Raw genomic sequence first — 27,619 nt, forward strand, 5'->3', positions numbered from 1 at the left:
CATATCATTATACAACATATTTGAACTGCACTCTGTAGATACATGTGGTATTTTCCCGGGTATGTTCTCGATGGTACAAGCTTAACACAAATCTAACACAAGGAGTTTATAAGCATGGTATGGGAGGTGTGAATGTGTACATCATTCCAGCAGTATAGAATGTATACCAGCACACCAAGTGTTAGATATCGCTGACCCCGAGGCGAGGGTGATTAGTCAACTGGTGATGTTAATGGCAGGTAAGCGCTTTTAGTGACATTCTTCTTGTTCTAAAGCTATAGTCCACAATGTTCACATACTAACTTACATGTAGCTATTGGTCTTTGACAACAAAAGGGGCTGGGGATCTAGTTTTATTGCTACAAGACTATGATAAAATAGCGACAGGAAGCCCACAGATAGAACAAGAGCAAATAATTTAATTTTTTTTTAAGCATTTTGATTGGCTTAAAAATTTTGTAATCAAAACGTAAAAAAAATTACGTCACCGTTTATAACGTCGCTTTTGATTGGCCGATGGAGTAGCGTAATGATTTGTGAGAGAAAAGAGTCCGTCAATAAAATGAATTTTCATGTTATGGAATTTTACATTAAAAAACGGGAGTATACTCTCAGCGGTTTACTTAGTCTGTGGCCGATTTAAAGAGAATATTGCACGTGCACGTACGTACGTTACTGCACTTTTTATTTATTTTTGTATGTGTGTTGTTTTTTTTATTTATTATTTATCTTTTTCTATCATTTTTATTCTATCTTTGCAAAGTTATATATAGTAAGAATTAGAACAAAACAACGCCACACTTTTGTTACGATGCATGATACAATATTCGTGAAACTATTCAAAATGGTCCGATGAAAGAGCTGAATTGTCTACTATATACTGTATGGAATTTCCGTAAAATCAATTGAAAAATAAAAGCCACAAAAATTCATTGAAGTTGTGACGAAATGCGTGAAATGTGTGGTAAACATATGGTACGTCTCACCAGAGATCTATATGTTAACTATATATTGTTATATAAATCTCTAATGTACCAACCGAGCCAAAGAACTTCGGCAATCACGGTGAACAGTTAAACGAAGGGAAGTAACTCGGATAGATCAGAATGTAATTTCAATGACAGAGACTATATATGTGCTGTAGATGTACAAGTCACAGCGACCCGTTCCTTTTAAACAATGTAGTTTTAAAATAATTAACGCTCTGTCTGATTGCATGTGTATCGATATTCTTGTGTTGACCTAGCAATTTGGTAACTATTTTTGCACCATAATTGTGATTTGTGCGAACAACGTGTATTTCATATATTTGTTTTCTCTCTCTTCAAGTTGTGTCTTTCTTAAATTAAGAATGTAGTGTTTTTCTTTAATTTGTGTAACAAGAGAACAACATGTACGCGCCGTTACAGGAGTGACGTAATTCGTTACTTTTATTATTTTTTTACAACATTTTGAGTCTCTGGGTATCTATACATGCTTTGTTTGGTTCTCAAAAAAGTAAGTCTTTATGCCCAGTTTTATACCATACCTCTATTTTCTTATATCCTGTCACCTCCGTATATTTTAACGCCTGACGTTTATGGAGAACTCGTAATGTAGCCCTATCCTCGCTCTTGAATCTCTATTACGCAAGTGCGACAATTTGTCTTTTACCGGAAGTTTCGAATGTTTCTATTTGGATTCACATTTCGGGTTTTTAGATTAGGGTGAAAGTGAAATTGTTCACCATGTTAGTGTCAGTGACTACGTTGAATGACCAAATCTTCACACTCGAAGTGTCTGACGAACTAGAATTAGAGAATTTCAAAGCTATGTGTGAATATGAAGTGGGGATACCGGCGAGGGAGATTGTCGTTATGTGGAACGGCCGGCCACTTCATGATAACAAGCGGACAATGAAACAATACGGAATAAAAAGTGGAGATATGTTATTGTTACAGCAGATCCGAGGACAGCAAGGACAGCAGCAACCTATGGATTCGTCCTCATCAGGTCATTGAAAGACACATAGATAACCATTTTGACCGCTGTTATATTCTTTGACAAAAAATCATAGGCACTTGATTTGGTAATTAACACCCAGAGTTAAAATCCATCACAATATCCTCGATATATACTATATCAATTATACTGGATTTTAAATCTGTGTATTGATTACCAGATACAAGTACCGATGAGAGAAATTAAAACGTAATACAATTTAGATCTTGGCTTGAACTATAATACGGTGTCAGACCATGACTCATATATAGGATCACATACCTAAAATTAGATACAAGTAATGTAGCTAGAGTATCTGCACATGATAAGTGATAGCAGCCAAAACGTTGACCCAGTTTACTTCTCAGTTAGTTTTGTAACCCTGGTAAATACTAGCTGCAATATACCGCTCGGCTAGAGAGATCTTCTCTTTAGCTCGATCGGTTGAGCGTAAGACTAGTAAGCCACAGGTCCTGGGTTCGATCCCTAGCGGAGGCAGTGATTTAAATTTAATTAATCCTGCGCTCTGTTACATTGGCACCCATGTAGGGACTCGGGGATGATACTCATCGCTGCTTGCGAAAGCATCGCTGTTATCCTCTGGAAACTCGAGGACGAGTTCTTTCCTGGAGGGGGAGTATGTAACCCTGGTAAATACTAGCCACAATATACCGCTCGGCTAGAGAGATCTTCTCTTTAGCTCGATCGTTTGAGCGTAAGACTAGTAAGCCAGAGGTCCCGGGTTCGATCCCTAGCGGAGGCAGTGATTTAAATTTAATTAATCCTGCGCTCCGTTACAGTTTAAATAAACTTTTTTCTTGATGTTTACATAGAAAAGTATTTTGCACATTTAATTTTGTATATCTATATTATTGCATCAATAAATGTACTCCAATAATATTAGAGGTTTGCACGCACGACAGGAAACTTTTGACAGGCTGTCATGTAATCCACCAAGTAATCAGGTGGAACAAGACCTCATATATGTATAGGAGTACAATAAATGCAGTTATTAATTGATGGCATTGGAAGTTATGTATATCTTTCATTTTGAACAAAAAGCTGTTTTATAACATGTACATCTATAACCAAGCATTTTTTCTCATTGATAGGGTAAAGCCTCACAGTGGCTGAACAACTAAAACTATCAATTCAATAACTTTACTTACTGTACAAGTTAATTGTTAACCAGTAGCTTGGGTGTATTGATTCAGGTGCTGGTGTTCCAAACATCGACTTTGGTCAAATCCAAATTCCTGGTATGATGGGAGCCACATCATCTAGTCATCAGCAACAACAACAGGCCACATTTCCAGAAGATGACCCTGCTGCTGTAAGAAAACTACTCCTGGCAAACCCCCATGAACTGTCTCTTCTGAAGGAACGGAATCCACCACTAGCTGAAGCCCTTCTTAGTGGTGACTCAGGTCTGTATATAATTCAACAATCTGAGGAAGTAATTAGATGCAGACATAGAATTCTTGTTTTATTTCTGTCCGATAAGATGTCTGATGGTTATTTTATTAGCTTTAAAATAGAAAGAATAATCTTCAAAGCACAATCAGGAAAATATGTGTAAGAAAATATCATAACAAAATGTTATGTGAAATCATGATCATAACCTCATAAGAACAGATAATATCAAGCTTATTATACACAACTGGGAAAATGTGATGGCTTGAATGGGGTGTAAAACATGTTCAAGATAAAATGACAGAATAGCAGTAAATTCTAATCATCATTTGGTTGCATCAGTCTGATTTCATATTTTCATTGCTGCATCTAATTAATTTTACTGGTAGAAAACCTTATGTAAATTTGAAGTTGTTGTACATGGAAAATTATATAACTGTAAACTTAAAATATGAATGGAATCTTTCATCCCCTTTTTGGTGAGATGGGGCTCTAAACACAAAAGGTGTGTGTGTGTGTGGGGGGGGGGGGGGGGGGGGTTGAGCTATGTTGGGTTACATGATTGAATGGTCAATGTCTGATGTCATTGTATTGTTGCCACAGCATCATACAATTATTGTTGAAAATGTTCCAAGAGCATGTGCAGTTGTGCAGTTGTCTCATCCCTAGAGTGAAATTGATAAACTGTCAACTTCATTTAGGGTGAGACAGCAGGGGAATATCAACCCAAGGGCAAAGAAGGTTAAGTTGCAAACATGAGGCTAAGGTTGCCAAGTGTTTAGCAGCTTATAAATTAAAGTATCTTTCCCAGAGCATTGAGATTCCCATGTCTCACTTCTGTGGTTGTGAATTAATGATTATATTAAATTTTCTCTTACCCAGTTTCCCACTTAATTACTGGTATGTGTCTAATATGGACAATCAATGCAAGGAAATGTTGATGTGACATGACTGAATTGTATATGTGACATTGTATTGTCACTGTGACGTCATAGTATTGTTGATGTGCATGACGAAATGCAATTGTTGAGAATGTGCTAAGAGCATGTGTAGCTTATCTCAACCCAGGGTAACATAAGAAAAATCTCACACCGGTAAAACTGTGGATATCCCTGTCCAGTGTAAGGGGGAAATCTCCTGTCCACGGTAGGGATTTCACACATGTATGCCCATCAAAGATTTCTGATGCTGTAACAGTAATTTATATTGTATAATTAATTTTAAAACATTGTATCAATGTGTGGGTCACTTTATATCATATTGTAACCCCTACTGTAGAATAATGATGGCTAATAGAATCTATCATGGGTCTGTTCCAGATCCGTGGACAGGGATATCTCAACCCGAGTGTAAGAGTTTGGCCAGTCAGCATGAGGTTTGCCGAGTGCTGGCCAGCCAAACTCTTACCCCAGGGTTGAGATATCCTTGTTCGTGGAACACACACATGATTGATTATTTTTCTCACATACTTGCAACCAAATCTAAGTTTTTATGAAAGTTTTTCATTGCGCCATCTTCAATACTCCTTGGAATGTGCGTCAAAAATTATGACGTCATCATTTACGACTTGGTTACTCAACGTAAAATGATAACGTTACGTTATAGTGAGCAGCGGCTAGGAATCACCAAGTAACCCTGTGAAGTATGTGAGAATATAAGATCAAAGACTTTCACCATTCCATCTCTACATACTTTGTCAAATACATGTATCATCTGATGTTAAAACATATATCGCCTTCTTTTTTCTTTTAAAGAAAAATTCAACAAAGTGTATTTAGCTCAAAGAAAGGAACGAAAAGAAAAAGAGCTTGAAAAGATCAAATTAATGAATGCAGACCCATTTGATCCGAAAGCACAGGAAGTTATAGCAGAGGAAATTAGAATGAAGAATGTTGAATCCAATATGGAAAATGCAATAGAATTTGCTCCAGAAAGCTTTGGGCAGGTGCTAATGTTATATATAGACTGTCGTGTGAATGGCCATGCTGTCAAGGCCTTCGTTGACTCAGGTAGGTATACATATATATTCCAGCCTTGAATTTGCTTTATATTGACAGATTCTCATGGATCATTTCAATTTTTATGCCCACCCCAATTTATGTATTACCTTTGGCCATTTTCCAACATGATATTTTTTTTGTTAATTATGCTTATGGCTACAATATAGATTTCTATAAAGTTTTGTATGCACATTGTAGTAACTGTTGTATAATGATAATTAAAACATGTAAGTCAAGTTCTGATTTAGTTATGGTCCAGTTACATTTCCCAGAGTTGCAGGGACTATGCAACTTTGAGAATTGTCATTGAAATCATTACAAAAATGGCATTACCAAAATTGGAAAAAAATGAATTGTTTATAATTTACAAGAGAATCAATAACATAAATAGGATTTATACATTGTAGGAGCTCAAATGACCATAATGAGTCAGGCTTGTGCGGAGAGATGTAATATCATGCGGCTTGTTGATCCTCGCTGGGCTGGTATAGCAAAGGGTGTGGGTACACAGAAAATCATTGGCAGAGTTCACTTAGGTTTGTATGGATATCTGTGTCTGTAGTACAGCTCGATCTGTGTCATTTATAATAGTTTGTACTGTATCGCCGATGTGACAAGGAATTAAGGAAGGTTATAGATAATTGTGTTTTATGTCAACCATGGGACCTAATAGTAATAATGACATATTCATATATCAGCTCAAACATAGAATATTCCATGTTAGACATACCTAAGGTAAACACAAAGAATTTTTCCAGTGTTCATACCTATGTGATAAGAAATTGCTACGGCATTGGTATTTGACAATTGGGATGGTCGGGTGGCACAGTGGTAACACACTTGCCTTTCACCTAGGCGGCCTGGATTTGATTCCCTGTTCTGACGTGAAATGTATGGGGTCCTCTGCCCGACCACATGGGTTTTCCCCGGGTACTCCGGTTTCCTCTCACAGTATGACCCCCCGTGCGCTTCCATCCGGGCCTACAAGCGTGATTAATATAATTTTATATAACTGGTTTCGCAATTGTTGTAACATAAAGTTTATATTTTATATTTGTCAATTTAGGCATCGTAATTTATGATGATATTCTTCTGTATTCTGAATTACAATGAAATATAGGTGAACTGATAAAAACATCAGATAAGTATAAAGTCAGATATTTGACCATGGAGAATCTTTCTAGTTTGCCAAATGGTCAGTTGATAGTGACCAGTCTACTACATGAAGAAGGATACAGTAACATGTATGCTATTCATTCCTGATGCTGTAGATATTTGTACATGCAGCTGTGATAAATAGATATGGCTATTATCTGCTATTTTTTGTTATAATAATTTTTTTTTTTTTTCGCCATTTGAAATAAATGGAAAGGTACTGTCACATCACTTCAATACTGTTATGTACCAGCTCACTCAGGACCTCGAATAGCCTTATTCCCTCAGTCTGTTGTGACATTCAGAAGAAAAAAAACTATCTAAATAGGCTTCCCATTTCGGACACCAACACTTCTGTGTGATGATACCCGGTAGAAGAAATAATTTTATCAATTTTTAAATTTTTTTATTAGGTCAAATACAAATCGAAAAAGACTTTCTCCAGTCATCTTTCTCTATACTGGAGAACCAACCTATGGACATGTTGCTGGGACTGGACATGTTGAAACGCCATCAGGTAAGTATCTGACCAGTAGGTCATCAAGTACATGTAAGTATCTGACCAGTAGGTCATCAAGTACATGTAAGTATCTGACCAGTAGGTCATCAAGTACAAGTAAGTATCTGACCAGTAGGTCATCAAGTACAAGTAAGTATCTGACCAGTAGGTCATCAAGTAAGTATCTGACCAGTAGTTCATCAGGTAAGTATCTGACCAGTAGGTCATCAGGTAAGTATCTGACCAGTAGGTCATCAAGTACAAGTAAGTATCTGACCAGTAGGTCATCAAGTAAGTATCTGACCAGTAGGTCATCAGGTAAGTTTCTGACCAGTAGGTCATCAGGTAAGTATCTGACCAGTAGGTCATCAGGTAAGTATCTGACCAGTAGAGGTACATCATGCAGCTGCCTCGTTTCTGAAATATTACCTATATCTTTATTCATGGTCACAGATAAAAATATGTATTAAAATAAATAAGAAATCTTTAAAACACATTCTCCTGATTAAAAATGTTGAAAAATGTTCAAAAGACCTAGAGATACATGATCAGTAGGTCATTCCTGAATTTGATGGCTCTTGGTAGTAGAATGACTGAAACTGTTTACGTCGGTAAACTTTTTGGCAGTAAAGCGCCTCTCTATTTCAAAGGATCTATTACCTCCTAGGCTTCCTGTTTTCAGTACAATTTAGCTTCAGATACATCGGTACACCTGACACATGTATTTATAACAGATGATGTTAATTGTTTGCAGTGTTGCATTGATCTAAAAAGGAATAAGTTAGTGATAGGTACCACAGGAACAGAGACATCATTCCTGACTGAGTCAGAACTACCAGAACAATCTCGTCTTAACTACAACCAGCCTCAATCACCGAAGTCTATATCTCAAGAGGACCAACAGTTGGCCGAGGCTCTCGCACGATCCCAGGACGAGACGAGGGGTAGGTATAGAGGATATACAATTTTTCCCTTAACCAGTTTGGTGTACCAAGTAAATATTGTCAAGTCTGATAGACACATTTTTCTGATGTCTGAAATCTTCACTTATTATTTACATAGTTTATCTCAATTAAATTTTGGGAAGAATTGATTTGTTTTATCATCAGATGTTTTGTGGTGAATATTCAGTTGGTATGGCCTATGCAGCTTTGTTGTAGGTGTTCAAGTTTATGATGATGGCAAAAAAAAAGAATTTTCAAAAAAAAATTATTTTTTTCAACAGGAGCTTCTTCCTCAGCTGGTGCCTCTGGTTCGCGCTCATTTCCTGAACCAGTCATAAAAGAACTAATGAGTAACGGTTTTACACGTGCTCGTGTTATAGAGGAACTTTCCATCGCTAATGGCAACAAAGAGGCTGCTCTCCTTGCTCTATTTGCAAAGGCATTCACAGTACCATAATCACAGTAATATGGATGATTGTCATGACGATGTGTGGATGGTGGACAAGATGTGGTGGGATATGAGAGTGAATATGTTGTGGCGACCAAATATGGGCATATGCTACCACATTCATAAGAAATCTATGCTCAGATATTGAGGAATGGAACAAGTGAAGGATAAAATATTAATTACATTAAGTTATAATTTGTAGATAAAAAGGTGACATTTGGAAAGCACTTCAGGGGTATACTTCACAGAGGATTTATTTTTACCATATCAAAAAAAATGTATAGATGAAATGATTTTTTTAAAATTTTACAACAAGAAGTCTCAAATCGTGCCGAGTATGATTCAAGATCAGGTTGCTGTACAAAAGAAAAAAATATTGACAATATACATTGTATATGCATGTTTTAGAAATATAAGAATTTCTTCAGAAGTAGTTGACAAAAATATATGAACTTAGTGTAAAGCGGATAATATATGGAGAGTATGACTATATTTACATCTGACGATTAATTAATATCTCAGTACACCTTTTACATACTTTTACATGTATACATAACAACAGCAATACAATCAGTCCGATAAGTAAACAGTTACCTAACAGCCACTAATAACATCTTTAAAATGAACTAGCTATCATTTGACCATTCAATATTTGAAATACCAATTATCTCAATCTTCTTAACAATATACCCCTTCCACGGATGTTTTGTTTTAAATTATTTCACATACATTATATAAGTCCATAAGAATTTATTCACTTTAAACACATTAACACACATCTACTTTGTACGAGAAAGACCGGTACACTATAGCCTTTCAAGGTTAAAACAAGGTCACTTTTACTATAAGCAGGATATTGGTGGTGTTATTATACAGACTACATTTTCATTTTATTGTCATAAAGCTTTATTTAATTAATGTTTTTCATTTTAATATATCACCTCTTGTGCAATTTGTGTTTCAATTTTCTTTCTTTGGTAAAAAAAAAAGAGACCATAACAATGTGATAACACAACTGCAATAATTATTTACACATACTTGTATTTCCAGTAAAACTTCTGTCTTAAAAAAGACTCCCTCCTGATACAAGACTTCTACCCAATAACAAATAATGCACATATAATCAACATGACAAACAATTATAGTTTTTGATATTTTGGAGTGTTTTGTTACCAGTTATAATAATCATCTCAAATCCCAAATTACCCAGTGCACTTGTTATTTGATTCTGATAAATGATAATTGTTCCATGGCCATGCATCACAAAATGAAGACCTTTTGTTTGAGTTATTGATTTCATTATCTTACATTATTGTCTTAGAATTTTGTTCAGCCTTTGTTTATTGTGTCTTGTGTGAAAATGAAAATACGAATCTTATGCCATTTTGTAGTTTTAATAGTCATATGTACATTAGAAGTATATGTGGAAACTTCATTGAAAACATGTTTTTCTAAACCTTGTAATTTTGTGTTACCAGAAAACTCAAAGGATATATCAACTGTTTTGAAAATTCCTTACTGTACATCAGTTTGACACATATCTCTTTTCCTACGTTTACTAATAAATATACGGTAGTAAACATGCAACGTCACAAGTCAAGAGGTGGGTCTACTACAGTACTAGTATAACATATTTTTGGTACATTATTTTATCACTGTCAACAATATAATTTGGCTTGTTGTTAGATGAAGATAGCTATTATAGGTACTCCCTATGATAACATATTTGCATTTCTACTGTGCAGAACATGACATGTATCTGGTGAATAAATATTCCTTTTTCTCCAAAAAAAAAAAAAAAAAAGTTAAAAATTCTTTCTTTTATACTGAATGATAAAACATGTTTAGCTGGAACACTCCCAGTGAATTTGAGGGAGGTTTTTCTTCATCGTCGGAGATACATGTATATGACCGTGCAAATGTTATATTTTATTTGATGATGTCATCAAACAAATTCAGATACATTTGTATATATAATATAGGGGTATGTGCTTACTGTAGACATGTTTTTACCACAATGTAGGTGTTAGGTATTTATCTTAATGATTATACCGGTATATGATGGAAATCTGTTTTGAACATTCTTATTAATTTGTCAGATAATGTTCAGATTACAACTTGTTATTATTCAAACAGTAAGATTTAATAGTGTGTTGATATACCGATTGTAGTTCTTGATCTAGTTATAGAATGCTATGATATAAATAGGAAGTCATATTAATTTGTTTGATGTGTATAATTTAATTTATAGATATTAATAAATAACTCTCTGAGATAATCTCTGGAAAAGCAATGAAACTCAGGTTAATTTGATAAGCATATAATCAATTATCCCTCATTGGAAACATGTTTTGTCCTAATTTATTTCAATGTTATTTCCATGATTGAGCTGCCATCTTCCTGTGTGTGACGAGTTTCTAAAAGAGTTATGAATCCAAATGATTATAAAAGTATACATGAACTGTAATGTTTGTTTATCAAGCAGTGTTTGGTTGTATCTGTTATTTTATGATGCAGTGGTGTTCAGTATGTGAAGGATAATAAAAAAATAATACAATTTACATCAATGTTTAGTTTATTATTGCTGAACATATTTAATTAATTGTACTAAAGTCAGACCAAAATGACCTGTGTTTAAATTTGGGAAGAATATTCTTGTTGGGAATTGGTTGACAACATTTTTTTTTACAGTTTAGTAATACAGTACTGTACCTACACAAAGGACATCATGACAGTCAGAACTTATACAGCTGTGATCGTCCCTTTTGAAAGGCAGATTCATAAAATCTCCCATCAACATGAATATTGGCTCACTTGTAGTCACTTTGTGTGTCTGTGCATGATTCTGTTCATCCATGATAACCTTGCGTACTTAATATCAGAAACTCACGAGACCTTGGACAGATTTATTTCATATTCACACCATTCTGTATAACATAAAATGTTTGTGTGTATACTTTCTTTCGAAGTTTTGTGGTTTCAAATTATTTCATGGTAACTTACCGTACTTTCATGGGCCATTTTTAGCTCACCTGGACCGAAGGTCCAGTGAGCTTATGCCATGGCATGGCGTCCGTCGTCCGTCCGTCCGTCCGTCCGTCAACATTTGCTTCAAATCGCTACTAGTCAAAAAGTTCTTATTGGATTTTGACCAAATTTGGCCAGAAACATCCTTGGCAGAATGGGAGCATATTTTGCATAAATGGTGACTCTGACCCCCGAGGGGCCAAAGGGGTGGGGCCCAATAGGGGAAATAGAGGTAATTCCTTTAAATCACTACTAGTCATAAAGTTATGAATGGATTTGAACCAAATTTGGTCAGAAACATCCTTGGTTCAAGGGGAACAGATTTTGCATAAATGGTGACTCTGACCCTAAAGGGGCCAAAGGGGCGGGGCCCAATAGGGGAAATAGAGGTAATTCCTCTAAATTGCTACTAGTCATCAAGTTATGAATGGATTTGAACCCAATTTGGTCAGAAACATCCTTGGGGGAAGGGGAACAGATTTTGCATAAATGGTGGCTCTGACCCCAAAGGGGCCAAATGGGCTGGGCCCAAAAGGGGAAATAGAGGTAATTCCTTTAAATCACTACTAGTCATGAAGTTATGAATGGATTTGAACCCAATTTGGTCAGAAACATCCTTGGGGGAAGGGGAACAGATTTTGCATAAATGGGGATTCTGACCCCCAAGGGGCCAAAGGGGCAGGGCCAAATAGGGGAAATAAAGGTAATTCCTTTAAATCGCTACTTGTCATAAAGTTATGAATGGATTTGAACCCAATTTGGTCAGAGATATCTTTGGAGGAAGAGGAACCTATTTTGCATAAATGGTGACACTGACCCCCAAGGGGCCAAAGGGGCGGGTCCCAATAGGGGAAATAGAAGTAATTCCTTTAAATCGCTACTAGTTATAAAGTTATGAATGGATTTGAACCCAATTTGGTCAGAAACATCCTTGGGAGAAGAGGAAGATTTGCATAAATGGTGGCTCTGACCCCGGAGGGGCCAAAGGGGCGGGGCCCAGTGGGGGAAATAGAGGTAATTCCTTTAAATCACTACTAGTCATAAAGTTGTGAATGGATTTGAACCCAATTTGGTCAGAAACATCCTTGGGGGAAGGGGAACAGATTTTGCATAAATGGTGACTCTGACCCCTGAGGGGCCAAAGGGGCGAGGCCCAATAGGTAAAATAGAGGTAATTCCTTTAAATCGCTACTTGTCATAAAGTTATGAATGGATTTGAACCCAATTTGGTCAGAAACTTCCTTGGAGGAAGAGGAACCTATTTTGCATAAATGGTGATACTAACCCCCAAAGGGGCCAAAAGGGCGGGTCCCAATAGGAGAAATAGAAGTAATTCCTTTAAATCGCTACTTGTCATAAAGTTATGAATGGATTTGAACCCAATTTGATCAGAAACATCCTTGGGGGGAAAGGGAACAGATTTTGCATAAATCGTGACTCTGACCCCTGAGGGGCCAAAAGGGCGGGGCCCAGTTGGGGAAATAGAGGTAATTCCTTTAAATCGCTATTTGTCATAAAGTTATCAATGGATTTAAATCCAATTTGGTCAGAAACATCCTTGGGGAAGGGGAACAGATTTTGCATAAATGGTGACTCTGACCCTAAAGGGTCTAAAAGGGTGGTGCCCAGTGGGGGAAATAGAGGTAATTCCTTTGAATCGCTACTAGTCATAAAGTTATGAATGGATTTGAACCCAATTTGGTCAGAAACATCCTTGGGGGGAAGGGGAAATAATTTTGCAAATATGGTGGCTCTGACCCCGGAGGGGCCAAAGGGGCGGGGCCCAATAGGGGAAATAGAGGTAATTCCTTTAAATTGCTACTAGTCATAAAGTTATGAATGGATTTGAACCCAATTTGGTCAGAAACATCCTTGGGGGAATTAGGGGAACAGATTTTGCATAAATGGTGGAACTGACCCCGGAGGGGCCAAAGGAGTGGGGCCCAATAGGGGAAATAGAGGTAATTCCTTTAAATCGCTACTAGTCATAAAGTTATGAATGGATTTGAACCCAATTTGATCAGAAACATCCTTGGGGGAAGGGGAACAGATTTTGCATAAACGGTGACTCTGACCCTAAAGGGGCCAAAAGGGCGGGGCACAGTGGGGGAAATAGAGGTAATTCCTTTGAATCGCTACTAGTCGTCAAGTTATGAATGGATTTGAACCAAATTTGGTCAGAAACAGGGGAACAGATTTTGCATAAATGGGGATTCTGACCCCCAAGGGGCCAAAGGGGCAGGGCCAAATAGGGGAAATAAAGGTAATTCCTTTAAATCGCTACTTGTCATAAAGTTATGAATGGATTTGAACCCAATTTGGTCAGAGATATCTTTGGAGGAAGAGGAACCTATTTTGCATAAATGGTGACACTGACCCCCAAGGGGCCAAAGGGGCGGGTCCCAATAGGGGAAATAGAAGTAATTCCTTTAAATCGCTACTAGTTATAAAGTTATGAATGGATTTGAACCCAATTTGGTCAGAAACATCCTTGGGAGAAGGGAAGAGATTTGCATAAATGGTGGCTCTGACCCCGGAGGGGCCAAAGGGGCGGGGCCCAGTGGGGGAAATAGAGGTAATTCCTTTAAATCACTACTAGTCATAAAGTTGTGAATGGATTTGAACCCAATTTGGTCAGAAACATCCTTGGGGGAAGGGGAACAGATTTTGCATAAATGGTGACTCTGACCCCTGAGGGGCCAAAGGGGCGGGGCCCAATAGGTAAAATAGAGGTAATTCCTTTAAATCGCTACTTGTCATAAAGTTATGAATGGATTTGAACCCAATTTGGTCAGAAACTTCCTTGGAGGAAGAGGAACCTATTTTGCATAAATGGTGATACTAACCCCCAAAGGGGCCAAAAGGGCGGGTCCCAATAGGAGAAATAGAAGTAATTCCTTTAAATCGCTACTTGTCATAAAGTTATGAATGGATTTGAACCCAATTTGATCAGAAACATCCTTGGGGGGAAAGGGAACAGATTTTGCATAAATCGTGACTCTGACCCCTGAGGGGCCAAAAGGGCGGGGCCCAGTTGGGGAAATAGAGGTAATTCCTTTAAATCGCTATTAGTCATAAAGTTATCAATGGATTTAAATCCAATTTGGTCAGAAACATCCTTGGGGAAGGGGAACAGATTTTGCATAAATGGTGACTCTGACCCTAAAGGGTCTAAAAGGGTGGTGCCCAGTGGGGGAAATAGAGGTAATTCCTTTGAATCGCTACTAGTCATAAAGTTATGAATGGATTTGAACCCAATTTGGTCAGAAACATCCTTGGGGGGAAGGGGAAATAATTTTGCAAATATGGTGGCTCTGACCCCGGAGGGGCCAAAGGGGCGGGGCCCAATAGGGGAAATAGAGGTAATTCCTTTAAATTGCTACTAGTCATAAAGTTATGAATGGATTTGAACCAAATTTGGTCAGAAACATCCTTGGGGGAATTAGGGGAACAGATTTTGCATAAATGGTGGAACTGACCCCGGAGGGGCCAAAGGAGTGGGGCCCAATAGGGGAAATAGAGGTAATTCCTTTAAATCGCTACTAGTCATAAAGTTATGAATGGATTTGAACCCAATTTGATCAGAAACATCCTTGGGGGAAGGGGAACAGATTTTGCATAAACGGTGACTCTGACCCTAAAGGGGCCAAAAGGGCGGGGCACAGTGGGGGAAATAGAGGTAATTCCTTTGAATCGCTACTAGTCGTCAAGTTATGAATGGATTTGAACCAAATTTGGTCAGAAACAGGGGAACAGATTTTGCATAAATGGGGATTCTGACCCCCAAGGGGCCAAAGGGGCAGGGCCAAATAGGGGAAATAAAGGTAATTCCTTTAAATTGCTACTTGTCATAAAGTTATGAATGGATTTGAACCCAATTTGGTCAGAGATATCTTTGGAGGAAGAGGAACCTATTTTGCATAAATGGTGACACTGACCCCCAAGGGGCCAAAGGGGCGGGTCCCAATAGGGGAAATAGAAGTAATTCCTTTAAATCGCTACTAGTTATAAAGTTTTGAATGGATTTGAACCGAATTTGGTCAGAAACATCCTTGGGAGAAGGGAAAGAGATTTTGCATAAATGGTGGCTCTGACCCCGGAGGGGCCAAAGGGGCGGGGCCCAGTGGGGGAAATAGAGGTAATTCCTTTAAATCACTACTAGTCATAAAGTTGTGAATGGATTTGAACCCAATTTGGTCAGAAACATCCTTGGGGGAAGGGGAACAGATTTTGCATAAATGGTGACTCTGACCCCTGAGGGGCCAAAGGGGCGGGGCCCAATAGGTAAAATAGAGGTAATTCCCTTTAAATCGCTACTTGTCATAAAGTTATGAATGGATTTGAACCCAATTTGGTCAGAAACTTCCTTGGAGGAAGAGGAACCTATTTTGCATCAATGGTGATACTAACCCCCAAAGGGGCCAAAAGGGCGGGTCCCAATAGGAGAAATAGAAGTAATTCCTTTAAATCGCTACTTGTCATAAAGTTATGAATGGATTTGAACCCAATTTGATCAGAAACATCCTTGGGGGGAAAGGGAACAGATTTTGCATAAATCGTGACTCTGACCCCTGAGGGGCCAAAAGGGCGGGGCCCAGTTGGGGAAATAGAGGTAATTCTAACGTGGGCAAATGTGCTACTTGCAGGAAATTATGAGGAATTTTGAACCCATTGTAGAGATATTTGGAGAAGGAACCTATTTGAACCAAATGGTGACACGACCCCAGGGGCCAAAGGGGCGGGTTCCAATAGGGATAGAATAATTCCTTTAGATCTAGTAGTTGCAAAGTTTTGAATGGATTTGAACCGAATTTGGTCAGAACATCCTAGGGTAGAAGGATTGAAAATTTGCATAAATGTGCTTGGAACCCCGGGGGCAAAGGGGTGGCCAGTGGGAAATAGAGGTATTCCTTTAAATCAACTAGGGGTCAATAAAGTTGTGACGATTTGAAACCAATTTGCAAAATCCTTGGGGAAGGGGAAAGGATTTTGCATAACCAATGGTGACTACCCCTGAGGGCCAAAGGGCGGGGCCCAAAGGTTACCCCAAGGGCAATCCTTAATCGCTACGGTCATAAAGTTAAATGGTTTGAACCATTGGTCAGAAACTTCATTGGGAGAGGAACCTATTTTGCATAAATGGTGACACTGACCCCCAAGGGGCCAAAGGGGCGGGGCCCAATAGGGGAAATAGAGGTAATTCCTTTAAATCGCTACTAGTCATAAAGTTATGAATGGATTTGAACCCAATTTGGTCAGAAACATCCTTGGGGGGAAGGGGAAATAATTTTGCAAATATGGTGGCTCTGACCCCGGAGGGGCCAAAGGGGCGGGGCCCAATAGGGGAAATAGAGGTAATTCTTTAAATTGCTACTAGTTCATAAAGTTATGAATGGATTTTGAACCCAATTTGGTCAGAAACATCCTTGGGGGAATTAGGGAACAGATTTTGCATAAACGGTGACTCTGACCCTAAGGGGCCAAAAGGGCGGGGCACAGTGGGGGAAATAGAGGTAATTCCTTTGAATCGCTACTAGTCGTCAAGTTATGAATGGATTTGAACCAAATTTGGTCAGAAACAGGGGAACAGATTTTGCATAAATGGGGATTCTGACCCCCAAGGGGCCAAAGGGGCAGGGCCAAATAGGGGAAATAAAGGTAATTCCTTTAAATTGCTACTTGTCATCAAGTCATGAATGGATTTGAACCCAATTTGGTCAGAGATATCTTTGGAGGAAGAGGAACCTATTTTGCATAAATGGTGACACTGACCCCCAAGGGGCCAAAGGGGCGGGTCCCAATAGGGGAAATAGAAGTAATTCCTTTAAATCGCTACTAGTTATAAAGTTATGAATGGATTTGAACCCAATTTGGTCAGAAACATCCTTGGGAGAAGGGAAAGAGATTTTGCATAAATGGTGGCTCTGACCCCGGAGGGGCCAAAGGGGCGGGGCCCAGTGGGGGAAATAGAGGTAATTCCTTTAAATCACTACTAGTCATAAAGTTGTGAATGGATTTGAACCCAATTTGGTCAGAAACATCCTTGGGGGAAGGGGAACAGATTTTGCATAAATGGTGACTCTGACCCCGGAGGGGCCAAAGGGGCGGGGCCCAATAGGTAAAATAGAGGTAATTCCTTTAAATCGCTACTTGTCATAAAGTTATGAATGGATTTGAACCCAATTTGGTCAGAAACTTCCTTGGAGGAAGAGGAACCTATTTTGCATAAATGGTGATACTAACCCCCAAAGGGGCCAAAAGGGCGGGTCCAAATAGGAGAAATAGAAGTAATTCCTTTAAATCGCTACTTGTCATAAAGTTATGAATGGATTTGAACCCAATTTGATCAGAAACATCCTTGGGGGGAAAGGGAACAGATTTTGCATAAATCGTGACTCTGACCCCTGAGGGGCCAAAAGGGCGGGGCCCAGTTGGGGAAATAGAGGTAATTCCTTTAAATCGCTATTTGTCATAAAGTTATCAATGGATTTAAATCCAATTTGGTCAGAAACATCCTTGGGGAAGGGGAACAGATTTTGCATAAATGGTGACTCTGACCCTAAAGGGTCTAAAGGGTGGTGCCCAGTGGGGGAAATAGAGGTAATTCCTTTAAATCGCTACTAGTCATAAAGTTATGAATGGATTTGAACCCAATTTGGTCAGAAACATCCTTGGGGGAAGGGGAATAATTTTGCAAATATGGTGGCTCTGACCCCGGAGGGGCCAAAGGGGCGGGGCCCAATAGGGGAAATAGAGGTAATTTCTTTAAATTGCTACTAGTCATAAAGTTATGAATGGATTTGAACCCAATTTGGTCAGAAACATCCTTGGGGGAATTAGGGGAACAGATTTTGCATAAACGGTGACTCTGACCCTAAAGGGGCCAAAAGGGCGGGGCACAGTGGGGGAAATAGAGGTAATTCCTTTGAATCGCTACTAGTCGTCAAGTTATGAATGGATTTGAACCAAATTTGGTCAGAAACAGGGGAACAGATTTTGCATAAATGGGGATTCTAACCCCCAAGGGGCCAAAGGGGCAGGGCCAAATAGGGGAAATAAAGGTAATTCCTTTAAATCGCTACTTGTCATAAAGTTATGAATGGATTTGAACCCAATTTGGTCAGAGATATCTTTGGAGGAAGAGGAACCTATTTTGCATAAATGGTGACACTGACCCCCAAGGGGCCAAAGGGGCGGGGCCCAATAGGGGAAATAGAGGTAATTCCTTTAATCGCTACTAGTCATAAAGTTATGAATGGATTTGAACCCAATTTGGTCAGAAACATCCTTGGGGGAAGGGGAACAGATTTTGCAAATATGGTGGCTCTGACCCCGGAGGGCCAAAGGGGCGGGGCCCAATAGGGGAAATAGAGGTAATTCCTTTAAATCGCTACTAGTTCATAAAGTTATGAATGGATTTGAACCCAATTTGGTCAGAACATCCTTGGGGGAATTAGGGGAACAGATTTTGCATAAACTGGTGACTCTGACCCTAAAGGGGCCAAAAGGGCGGGGCACAGTGGGGGAAATAGAGGTAATTCCTTTGAATCGCTACTAGTCATAAAGTTATGAATGGATTTGAAACCAAATTTGGTCAGAAACATCCTTGGGGAAGGGAACAGATTTTGCATAAATGGGGATTCTGACCCCCAAGGGGCCAAAGGGGCAGGGCCAAATAGGGGAAATAAAGGTAATTCCTTTAAATCGCTACTTGTCATAAAGTTATGAATGGATTTGAACCCAATTTGGTCAGAGATATCTTTGGAGGAAGAGGAACCTATTTTGCATAAATGGTGACACTGACCCCCAAGGGGCCAAAGGGGCGGGGCCCAATAGGGGAAATAGAGGTAATTCCTTTAAATTGCTACTAGTCATAAAGTTATGAATGGATTTGAACCCAATTTTGTCAGAAACATCCTTGGGGGAATTAGGGGAACAGATTTTGCATAAACGGTGACTCTGACCCTAAAGGGGCCAAAAGGGCGGGGCACAGTGGGGGAAATAGAGGTAATTCCTTTGAATCGCTACTAGTCGTCAAGTTATGAATGGATTTGAACCAAATTTGGTCAGAAACAGGGGAACAGATTTTGCATAAAGTGGGATTCTGACCCCCAAGGGGCCAAAGGGGCAGGGCCAAATAGGGGAAATAAAGGTAATTCCTTTAAATCGCTACTTGTCATAAAGTTATGAATGGATTTGAACCCAATTTGGTCAGAGATATCTTTGGAGGAAGAGGAACCTATTTTGCATAAATGGTGACACTGACCCCCAAGGGGCCAAAGGGGCGGGTCCCAATAGGGGAAATAGAAGTAATTCCTTTAAATCGCTACTAGTTATAAAGTTATGAATGGATTTGAACCCAATTTTGTCAGAAACATCCTTGGGGGAATTAGGGGAACAGATTTTGCATAAACGGTGACTCTGACCCTAAAGGGGCCAAAAGGGCGGGGCACAGTGGGGGAAATAGAGGTAATTCCTTTGAATCGCTACTAGTCGTCAAGTTATGAATGGATTTGAACCAAATTTGGTCAGAAACAGGGGAACAGATTTTGCATAAAGTGGGATTCTGACCCCCAAGGGGCCAAAGGGGCAGGGCCCAAATAGGGGAAATAAAGGTATTCCTTTAAATCGCTACTTGTCATAAAGTTATGAATGGATTTGAACCCAATTTGGTCAGAGATATCTTTGGAGGAAGAGGACCTATTTTGCATAAAGGGTGACACTGACCCCCAAGGGGCCAAAGGGGCGGGTCCCAATAGGGGAAATAGAAGTAATTCCTTTAAATCGCTACTAGTTATAAAGTTATGAATGGATTTGAACCCAATTTGGTCAGAAACATCCTTGGGAGAAGGGGAAGAGATTTTCAAATAAAGGGAATGGCCCCAAGGGGCCTTTAAGGGGGCGGGCCCCAATAATGGATTGCCCCAGGTAATTTTGGAAAGCCTTGAAATTATGAAATGGCATTGGGGCCCAATTTGGAGAAACCTTTGGGGAAGGGAAATTGGAAATTCCCCAATTTGCAAATACGGTGGGCCTAAAGGGCCCGGGGGCCCAAAGGGGGGCCAGTGGAAAAAGGGGAAAATTTATTATGGCAAATTAATTTTTGAAAATTTTAAACACTTGGGGGGGGACAGGAAAAGGGGGGCCCGGGGGAAAAGGGGGGGAAATGGGGAATAAAGTAATTGCAAATTTAAAATTTGAAAATGGAAAATTTGGGAAAAAAATTTTGGAACAGGGAAAATTGGGAAGGGAAAAAGGGGCCAAGGGGGGGGCCTAATTAAAGGGGTAATTTAAATGCTCCCTTTTAAAAGTTTAAGGAAGCCCAATGGCCGGAGGGGGGAAGGGAATTTTAATAATGGGAAAAAAGGGTTAAGGGTCAAATGGGGAAGGGGAAATTTTCCTTTTGGTAATCTAAGGGGAAATGGTGACCCAATTTTGGGAAAATTGGGGGGGGGGGAAAAGATTTTAAATGGTTACCCAAGGGGGAAGAGAAACCTTGGGGGAAAAATAATTTAAATGGGACTTCTTAAGGTAGGATGCCAAAGGGCGGCCAGATAGGGAAAAGAGGAATTTTTTAAAGTAGAAAGAAAGGGGGGCCCTTTTTGGGGAAAATTTGGGAATTAAAATTTAAATATTGTTTTGGGCCAAATTTGGAGAAAATGGGAATAGAAACTTTTTAAAATGGTGCATTACCTTTTGGGGCCAAAGGGGGGTTTAAAGGGATTAATTTTAAACCCAGGGAAAAGGGGGAAAGGGTTTTTAAACCATTGCACACCCTTGATAGGGAAAATTGAAAAACTTGAAGACCTTTTGGGGAAAAGGGCCGGGCCCGGGGCCTAAAGGGGGGGGGAAAAATGGGGTGTAATTATTTAATGATTCCCAAAATTAAGGAAAAAACCAATTTGCAAAATTTGGGGGAAGGGAAAAGGGAAAAGGGGGGCCCAGGGGAAAGGGGGGCCTTAGGGAAAGAGTAATTTTAAATTTGAAAATTTGGAAAATTTGAAAAATTTGAGGGAAAATTGGGAAAGCAAGGGAGGCCCCCGGGGGCCAAGGGGGAAATAGGGGAATAATTTCCTTTAAATGCTACTATTTAAGTTGAATGGATTTAACCAATTTGGTCAGAAATCTTGGGGAAGAGGAAATTTTTTAAATGGACCTGACCCCCAAGGGGCCAAAGGGGCGGGCCCAAAGGGGAAAAAAGGGAATTCTTTTAAAAATCGTCTGTATAAAGTTATGAATGGATTGAACCCAATTTGTCAAAAAACCCGGGGAAAAAGGGAATTGAAAAGGGTACGCCCAACGGGGCCAAAGGGGGGCGGGATAGAGGAATAATTTAATTTCCTTTAATGAGGGTTAAGGTTGAATTTCCAAGGTGCAAAACATTTGGAAAGGGGAAACGAGCCAAAGGGGCAAAACCCGGGAAAGGGGCCCTTTTGGAATAAAAAATTCCTTTAAATCCATTTGTCAAAGTTTTGAAAAATCCAATGGGTCAAAACCCCGGGGAAGGGGAGTTTGCAAAAGGATACCCTGGGCCAAACCCCTTTATAAATTTTGAATATTTAAACCCAATCCCCAAAATTTGGGAAGGATTTATTTACAAATTGACAACACCGGGGACAAATTTTCAATAGGTGTGATTCCCTTAAAGTTTAAAAGGGGGGGGGGAAATTTTGAATTTTTGAATGGGGAAAATTTGAAATTGAAACCCAATTGCCAAAGGGGGGGGAAAAGTTTGAAAAATTTCCTTTACCCGGAGGCCAAAGGGAGGAAATAAGGGATAAAGGAATCCAATTCTTGAAAGGGATAATTTGAAGGGGTTTCCAAAAAATTTGGGGAATTGGGAAATTTTTTCTTTAAATTTCCCAGGGCCAAGGGGGTCCAAGGGGGAAAAGAACCCTTTATAAAGTAGAAAAGTTAAATGGTGCCAAGGGGGGAAATCCTTGGGGAAAAGGAAATTTTTAAATGGTTTAACCCAGGGAAAAAAGGGGCCCAAGTTGGGGAAATTGAGGTAACCTTAATGTATTTGTCAAAGAAAATTTTTAAAAATTTTCAAAGAAATTGGGAAAAAAGTTTTCAAATTTTATGGGGCCAAGGGGGGGGTAATGGTGAAAAAACCAATTTGCAAAGTTTTAAAAAGGGTTTAAAAACCAAATCCGGGGAAGGAAGGGTTTTAAAATTGTAAATCCTTTGATAAATGAAAGGGCCCCTGGGGAAAAAGGGCCTTTGAAATGTCAATTTAAAGGCAAACCCAAATTTTGGGAATAAAAATTTTTGGGGGAATGGGACAGATTTTGCAAAATTGGTTACCCGAGGGGCCAAGGGCGGGGCCAAAGGGAAAAAAAAAATTTCCTTAACCTTTTTAGTTATGAATGGATTTGAACCCATTGGTCGAAAATTTGAGGAAGGAACCATTTTCATAAATGGGATACCCCAAGGGGCCAAAAGGGGGGGCCAATGGGGAAAAAAGTAATTCCTTTGATGGGCTTTTAAATTGAGGGGTTAAATTTTTGGAAAAATTTTAAGGGGAAAGTTTTTTGCAAAATTCCTTCCCCGGACCCGGGGGGGGGGGGAAAAAAATTTTAAAATCACCAAAAGGGTAAGGGCCCTTTTGAATTTTTGGGGGTTTTTTTAAATTTTTCCCCCCGGAAAAAACGGGAAAGGGGAAAGATTTCCAAAAAATGTTTTTGGGGGGGAAAGGGGAAACCAAGGGGAAAAAATTTGGGGAAAAAAATTTTTTTTTGGGTTGATGACCAAGGCGGGGAATTGGGAAAAATTTTTTTTAAAAGTTTTTTTTGGGGGAAAAGGTTTAAAAAAAATTTAAAAAAAAAATTTGAAAAAAATTTTTTTCCAAACGGGGAAAGGGTGGGGGGGGGGAAAAAAGTTAGGTTTTTTTAAAAAGGAAAAAAGGAAAAGGGAAAAGAAAATTTTTAAATTTTGAAAAGGGGTTAAAGGGCCCAGGGGGAAAGGGGGGAAAAATTTAAAAAAATTTTTGGGGGGGTGGGGGGGGGGGCCCCGGGGGGGGGGAAAAAAAAGGGGGGGTTTTAAAATTTTGCCCGGGGGGGGGGGGGGGGGGCCCCAAATGGGGGGGAATAAGGTGCCCCCCCTTGGGGAAAAGGGGGGCCCTTTAAAAGGGGGAAAAGGGAAAAATTTTGGGCCCCGGGGGGGGTTTAAGGGGAAAAAAGGGGCCCCGGGGGGGGGGGGGGAAAGGGGTTTTAAAAGGGAGGGACCCGGGAAAAGGGGGGGTTTTGGAGGGGGGGGGGGCCCCGGGGGGGGAAAAGGTTTTTTAAACCCCCTTTGCAAAAATTTGGGGGGGGAAAAGGAAAAAAATTGGGGGGGGAAAAGGGGGAAAGGGGGGCCCCCGGGGGGGAAAAAAGGGGTTTTTTTGGGGAAAGGGGAAAAAAAAAAGAAAAAAAATTTTTAAAAAAAAAGGGGGGAATTTTTGGGGGAAGGGGAACTAAAGGGGAAAGGGGGGGGGGCCCAAAGGGGGGGGGGGAAAAGGGGGGGAATTACAAAATGCTAAATGAAAAAAAATTTTTAAAAATTTTTAAACCCCTTTGGGGAAAAAAAGGGGTTTGAAAATGTCGACCCGGGGGAAAGGGGGGGGGGGGAAAATGGTTTCCCCCAAACCCCAAATGGAAAAAATTTTTAAAAAACCTTTTGGGGAAGGGGAAAATTTTTCCCAAAAGGCCGACCCCGGGGGGAAAGGGGGCCCAAAATGGGAAATAAAACCAAAGTCGTTAAATAGAATGGTTTCCTTTTAAAATTTTTTTAAAAAAAGTTTTTGAAAATTGGTCAAACCCCGGGGGAAAGGGGGGGCCCTAAATAAAGGTAATTTTTTAAAACCTACCAAAGGGGGGCCCAATTTGGTCAGAAACATCCTTGGGGGGAAAGGGAACAGATTTTGCATAAATGGTGACTCTGACCCCTGAGGGGCCAAAAGGGCGGGGCCCAGTTGGGGAAAATAGAGGTAATTCCTTTAAATCGCTATTTGTCATAAAGTTATCAATGGATTTAAATCCAATTTGGTCAGAAACATCCTTGGGGAAGGGGAACAGATTTTGCATAAATTGTGACTCTGACCCCTGAGGGGCCAAAGGGGCGGGGCCTAATAGGTGAAATAGAGGTAATACCTTTAAATCGCTACCAGTTATTAAGTTATGAATGGATTTAAACCCAATATGTTCCGAAACATCCTTGGGGAAGGGGAACAGATTTTGCATAAATGGTGACTCTGACCCTAAAGGGTCTAAAAGGGCGGTGCCCAGTGGGGGAAATAGAGGTAATTCCTTTGAATCGCTACTAGTCATAAAGTTATGAATGGATTTGAACCCAATTTGGTCAGAAACATCCTTGGGGGGAAGGGGAACAGATTTTGCAAAAATGGTGGCTCTGACCCCGGAGGGGCCAAAGGGGCAGGGCCAAATAGGGGAAATAAAGGTAATTCCTTTAAATCGCTACTTGTCATAAAGTTATGAATGGATTTGAACCCAATTTGGTCAGAGATATCTTTGGAGGAAGAGGAACCTATTTTGCATAAATGGTGACACTGACCCCCAAGGGGCCAAAGGGGCGGGTCCCAATAGGGGAAATAGAAGTAATTCCTTTAAATCGCTACTAGTTATAAAGTTATGAATGGATTTGAACCCAATTTGGTCAGAAACATCCTTGGGAGAAGGGGAAGAGATTTTGCATAAATGGTGGCTCTGACCCCGGAGGGGCCAAAGGGGCGGGGCCCAGTGGGGGAAATAGAGGTAATTCCTTTAAATCACTACTGGTCATAAAGTTGTGAATGGATTTGAACCCAATTTGGTCAGAAACATCCTTGGGGGAAGGGGAACAGATTTTGCATAAATGGTGACTCTGACCCCTGAGGGGCCAAAGGGGCGGGGCCCAATAGGTAAAATAGAGGTAATTCCTTTAAATCGCTACTTGTCATAAAGTTATGAATGGATTTGAACCCAATTTGGTCAGAAACATCCTTGGAGGAAGAGGAACCTATTTTGCATAAATGGTGATACTAACCCCCAAAGGGGCCAAAAGGGCGGGTCCCAATAGGAGAAATAGAAGTAATTCCTTTAAATCGCTACTTGTCATAAAGTTATGAATGGATTTGAACCCAATTTGGTCAGAAACATCCTTGGGGGGAAAGGGAACAGATTTTGCATAAATGGTGACTCTGACCCCTGAGGGGCCAAAAGGGCGGGGCCCAGTTGGGGAAAATAGAGGTAATTCCTTTAAATCGCTATTTGTCATAAAGTTATCAATGGATTTAAATCCAATTTGGTCAGAAACATCCTTGGGGAAGGGGAACAGATTTTGCATAAATTGTGACTCTGACCCCTGAGGGGCCAAAGGGGCGGGGCCTAATAGGTGAAATAGAGGTAATACCTTTAAATCGCTACCAGTTATTAAGTTATGAATGGATTTAAACCCAATATGTTCCGAAACATCCTTGGGGAAGGGGAACAGATTTTGCATAAATGGTGACTCTGACCCTAAAGGGTCTAAAAGGGCGGTGCCCAGTGGGGGAAATAGAGGTAATTCCTTTGAATCGCTACTAGTCATAAAGTTATGAATGGATTTGAACCCAATTTGGTCAGAAACATCCTTGGGGGGAAGGGGAACAGATTTTGCAAAAATGGTGGCTCTGACCCCGGAGGGGCCAAAGGGGCGGGGCCCAATAGGGGAAATAGAGGTAATTCCTTTAAATTGCTACTAGTCATAAAGTTATGAATGGATTTGAACCCAATTTGGTCAGAAACATCCTTGGGGGAAGGGGAACAGATTTTGCATAAACGGTGACTCTGACCCTAAAGGGGCCAAAAGGGCGGGGCACAGTGGGGGAAATAGAGGTAATTCCTTTGAATCGCTACTAGTCGTCAAGTTATGAATGGATTTGAACCAAATTTGGTCAGAAACAGGGGAACAGATTTTGCATAAATGGTGACTCTGACCCCCGAAGGGCCAAAGGGGCTGGGTCCAATAGGTGAAATAGAGGTAATTCCTTTAAATCGCTTCTAGTCATAAAGTGATGAATGCATGTTCTATAAACAATTCTTGAGGTCTTTCAGACCTTAGAGAGTCTGGCCTTCATTAATCTTTAAAGCAGTTCGGATTCCCACACTATAACCATATATAGCATTGTTAGAGTTTTACAAATAAAACAAATTGAATATGAACATTATTTCGACATTTGGTCTAATCCAACCAGGTGAGCGATACAGGCCCCATGGGCCTCTTGTTGTTTTTATGGTACAAACAGTTTGACCAGTTGGACCGATGTTGTTTGTTTATGAAATAAAGATGGACCTGGTGATTTTATATTTGTTTCAGTCTTAGACCCGCCTTGACAAAGACTTTCAAGGCCTGTATTAACACTCGCAGGTCCGTCAAGATATGTGTTTGAAATATTTCATTTAAAAACTGACAAACCGGTTTGTCCACATAAACCAACAGGCCCATGGTTAGCCTATACCATGACACTAACAGGGTTAGGGGATTTAAAAACTGTATAATGCAACAGAAACTGAAGTAAATTATCTTTATGATAATGAGCAACATGTTATTATATAGTCCCCCTCTTGGAAACACCGGACTGTTTTTGAGTTGTGTCAATCCATATTTTATCTGGTCCTGGAGCTAGCTCTACCTACATGTCACCGATTGAAGTTCATATTTTCGAGATGTTACAGTTGATTTCATCTATAGGTGAGGCGATGTGTCATGTATTTACTATTATAAGTATAAGAAGGTCATCGTCATGACTTTGACCTGCATTTTTCATTTTGACTAAAGCTTCCAACTACCTTCAAAGAAACTGTTAAACACCTGACTTCCAAGTTGTTAAAAAGGCGACTAGCTGATATATATAATCATTAGCAAGATTGGCAGGTAGGAAGAGCCTGCTGAGTGTTATTATAAATAAAGTTTCATGAAATTTTGTCAAGGTAGTTAGCTTTACCAGAAATAAGTTTATTAGAATTTTTATATATGTTGTTTAACTGTGATTAGCCTAATCAACTTTCGAAATAACTGGGCCCTACACTACATTTCATGTTGCTACCTGTCATTTGAACTTCCAAACTTGGTGTGGGGCTGCTCAAGGAAAGAGAAACTTTTTAATATTCATTTTGGGCATAGTTAGTCAAAGGTG

At 39.8% G+C, this 27,619-nt stretch overlaps 1 protein-coding gene across 1 annotated transcript; it reads left to right on the forward strand.

The window, feature by feature from the left end:
* Positions 1-1,727: 1,727 nt before the first annotated feature.
* Positions 1,728-11,000, forward strand: LOC117345271 (protein DDI1 homolog 2-like). Its single transcript, XM_033908317.1, has 7 exons — positions 1,728-1,992; positions 3,195-3,407; positions 5,148-5,402; positions 5,801-5,929; positions 6,962-7,065; positions 7,802-7,991; positions 8,273-11,000. The coding sequence occupies exons 1-7, from the start codon at positions 1,728-1,730 to the stop codon at positions 8,446-8,448; spliced, it is 1,332 nt and encodes a 443-aa protein (XP_033764208.1). The 3' UTR covers positions 8,449-11,000.
* The last annotated feature ends 16,619 nt before the right edge of the window (positions 11,001-27,619 follow it).

Source organism: Pecten maximus, chromosome 16, assembly GCF_902652985.1.
Source record: "Pecten maximus chromosome 16, xPecMax1.1, whole genome shotgun sequence".
NCBI classification, from domain to species: Eukaryota; Metazoa; Mollusca; class Bivalvia; order Pectinida; family Pectinidae; genus Pecten; species Pecten maximus.

Coding starts and splice junctions, on each gene's coding strand:
- LOC117345271 (XM_033908317.1), top strand. CDS start 1,728: ATGTTAGTGTCAGTGACTACGTTGAATGACCAAATCTTCACACTCGAA. Junction 5,930..6,961: donor CATTGGCAGAGTTCACTTAG/GTTTGTATGGAT, acceptor TTTTTTTATTAG/GTCAAATACAAATCGAAAAA. Junction 7,992..8,272: donor ATCCCAGGACGAGACGAGGG/GTAGGTATAGAG, acceptor TTTTTTCAACAG/GAGCTTCTTCCTCAGCTGGT.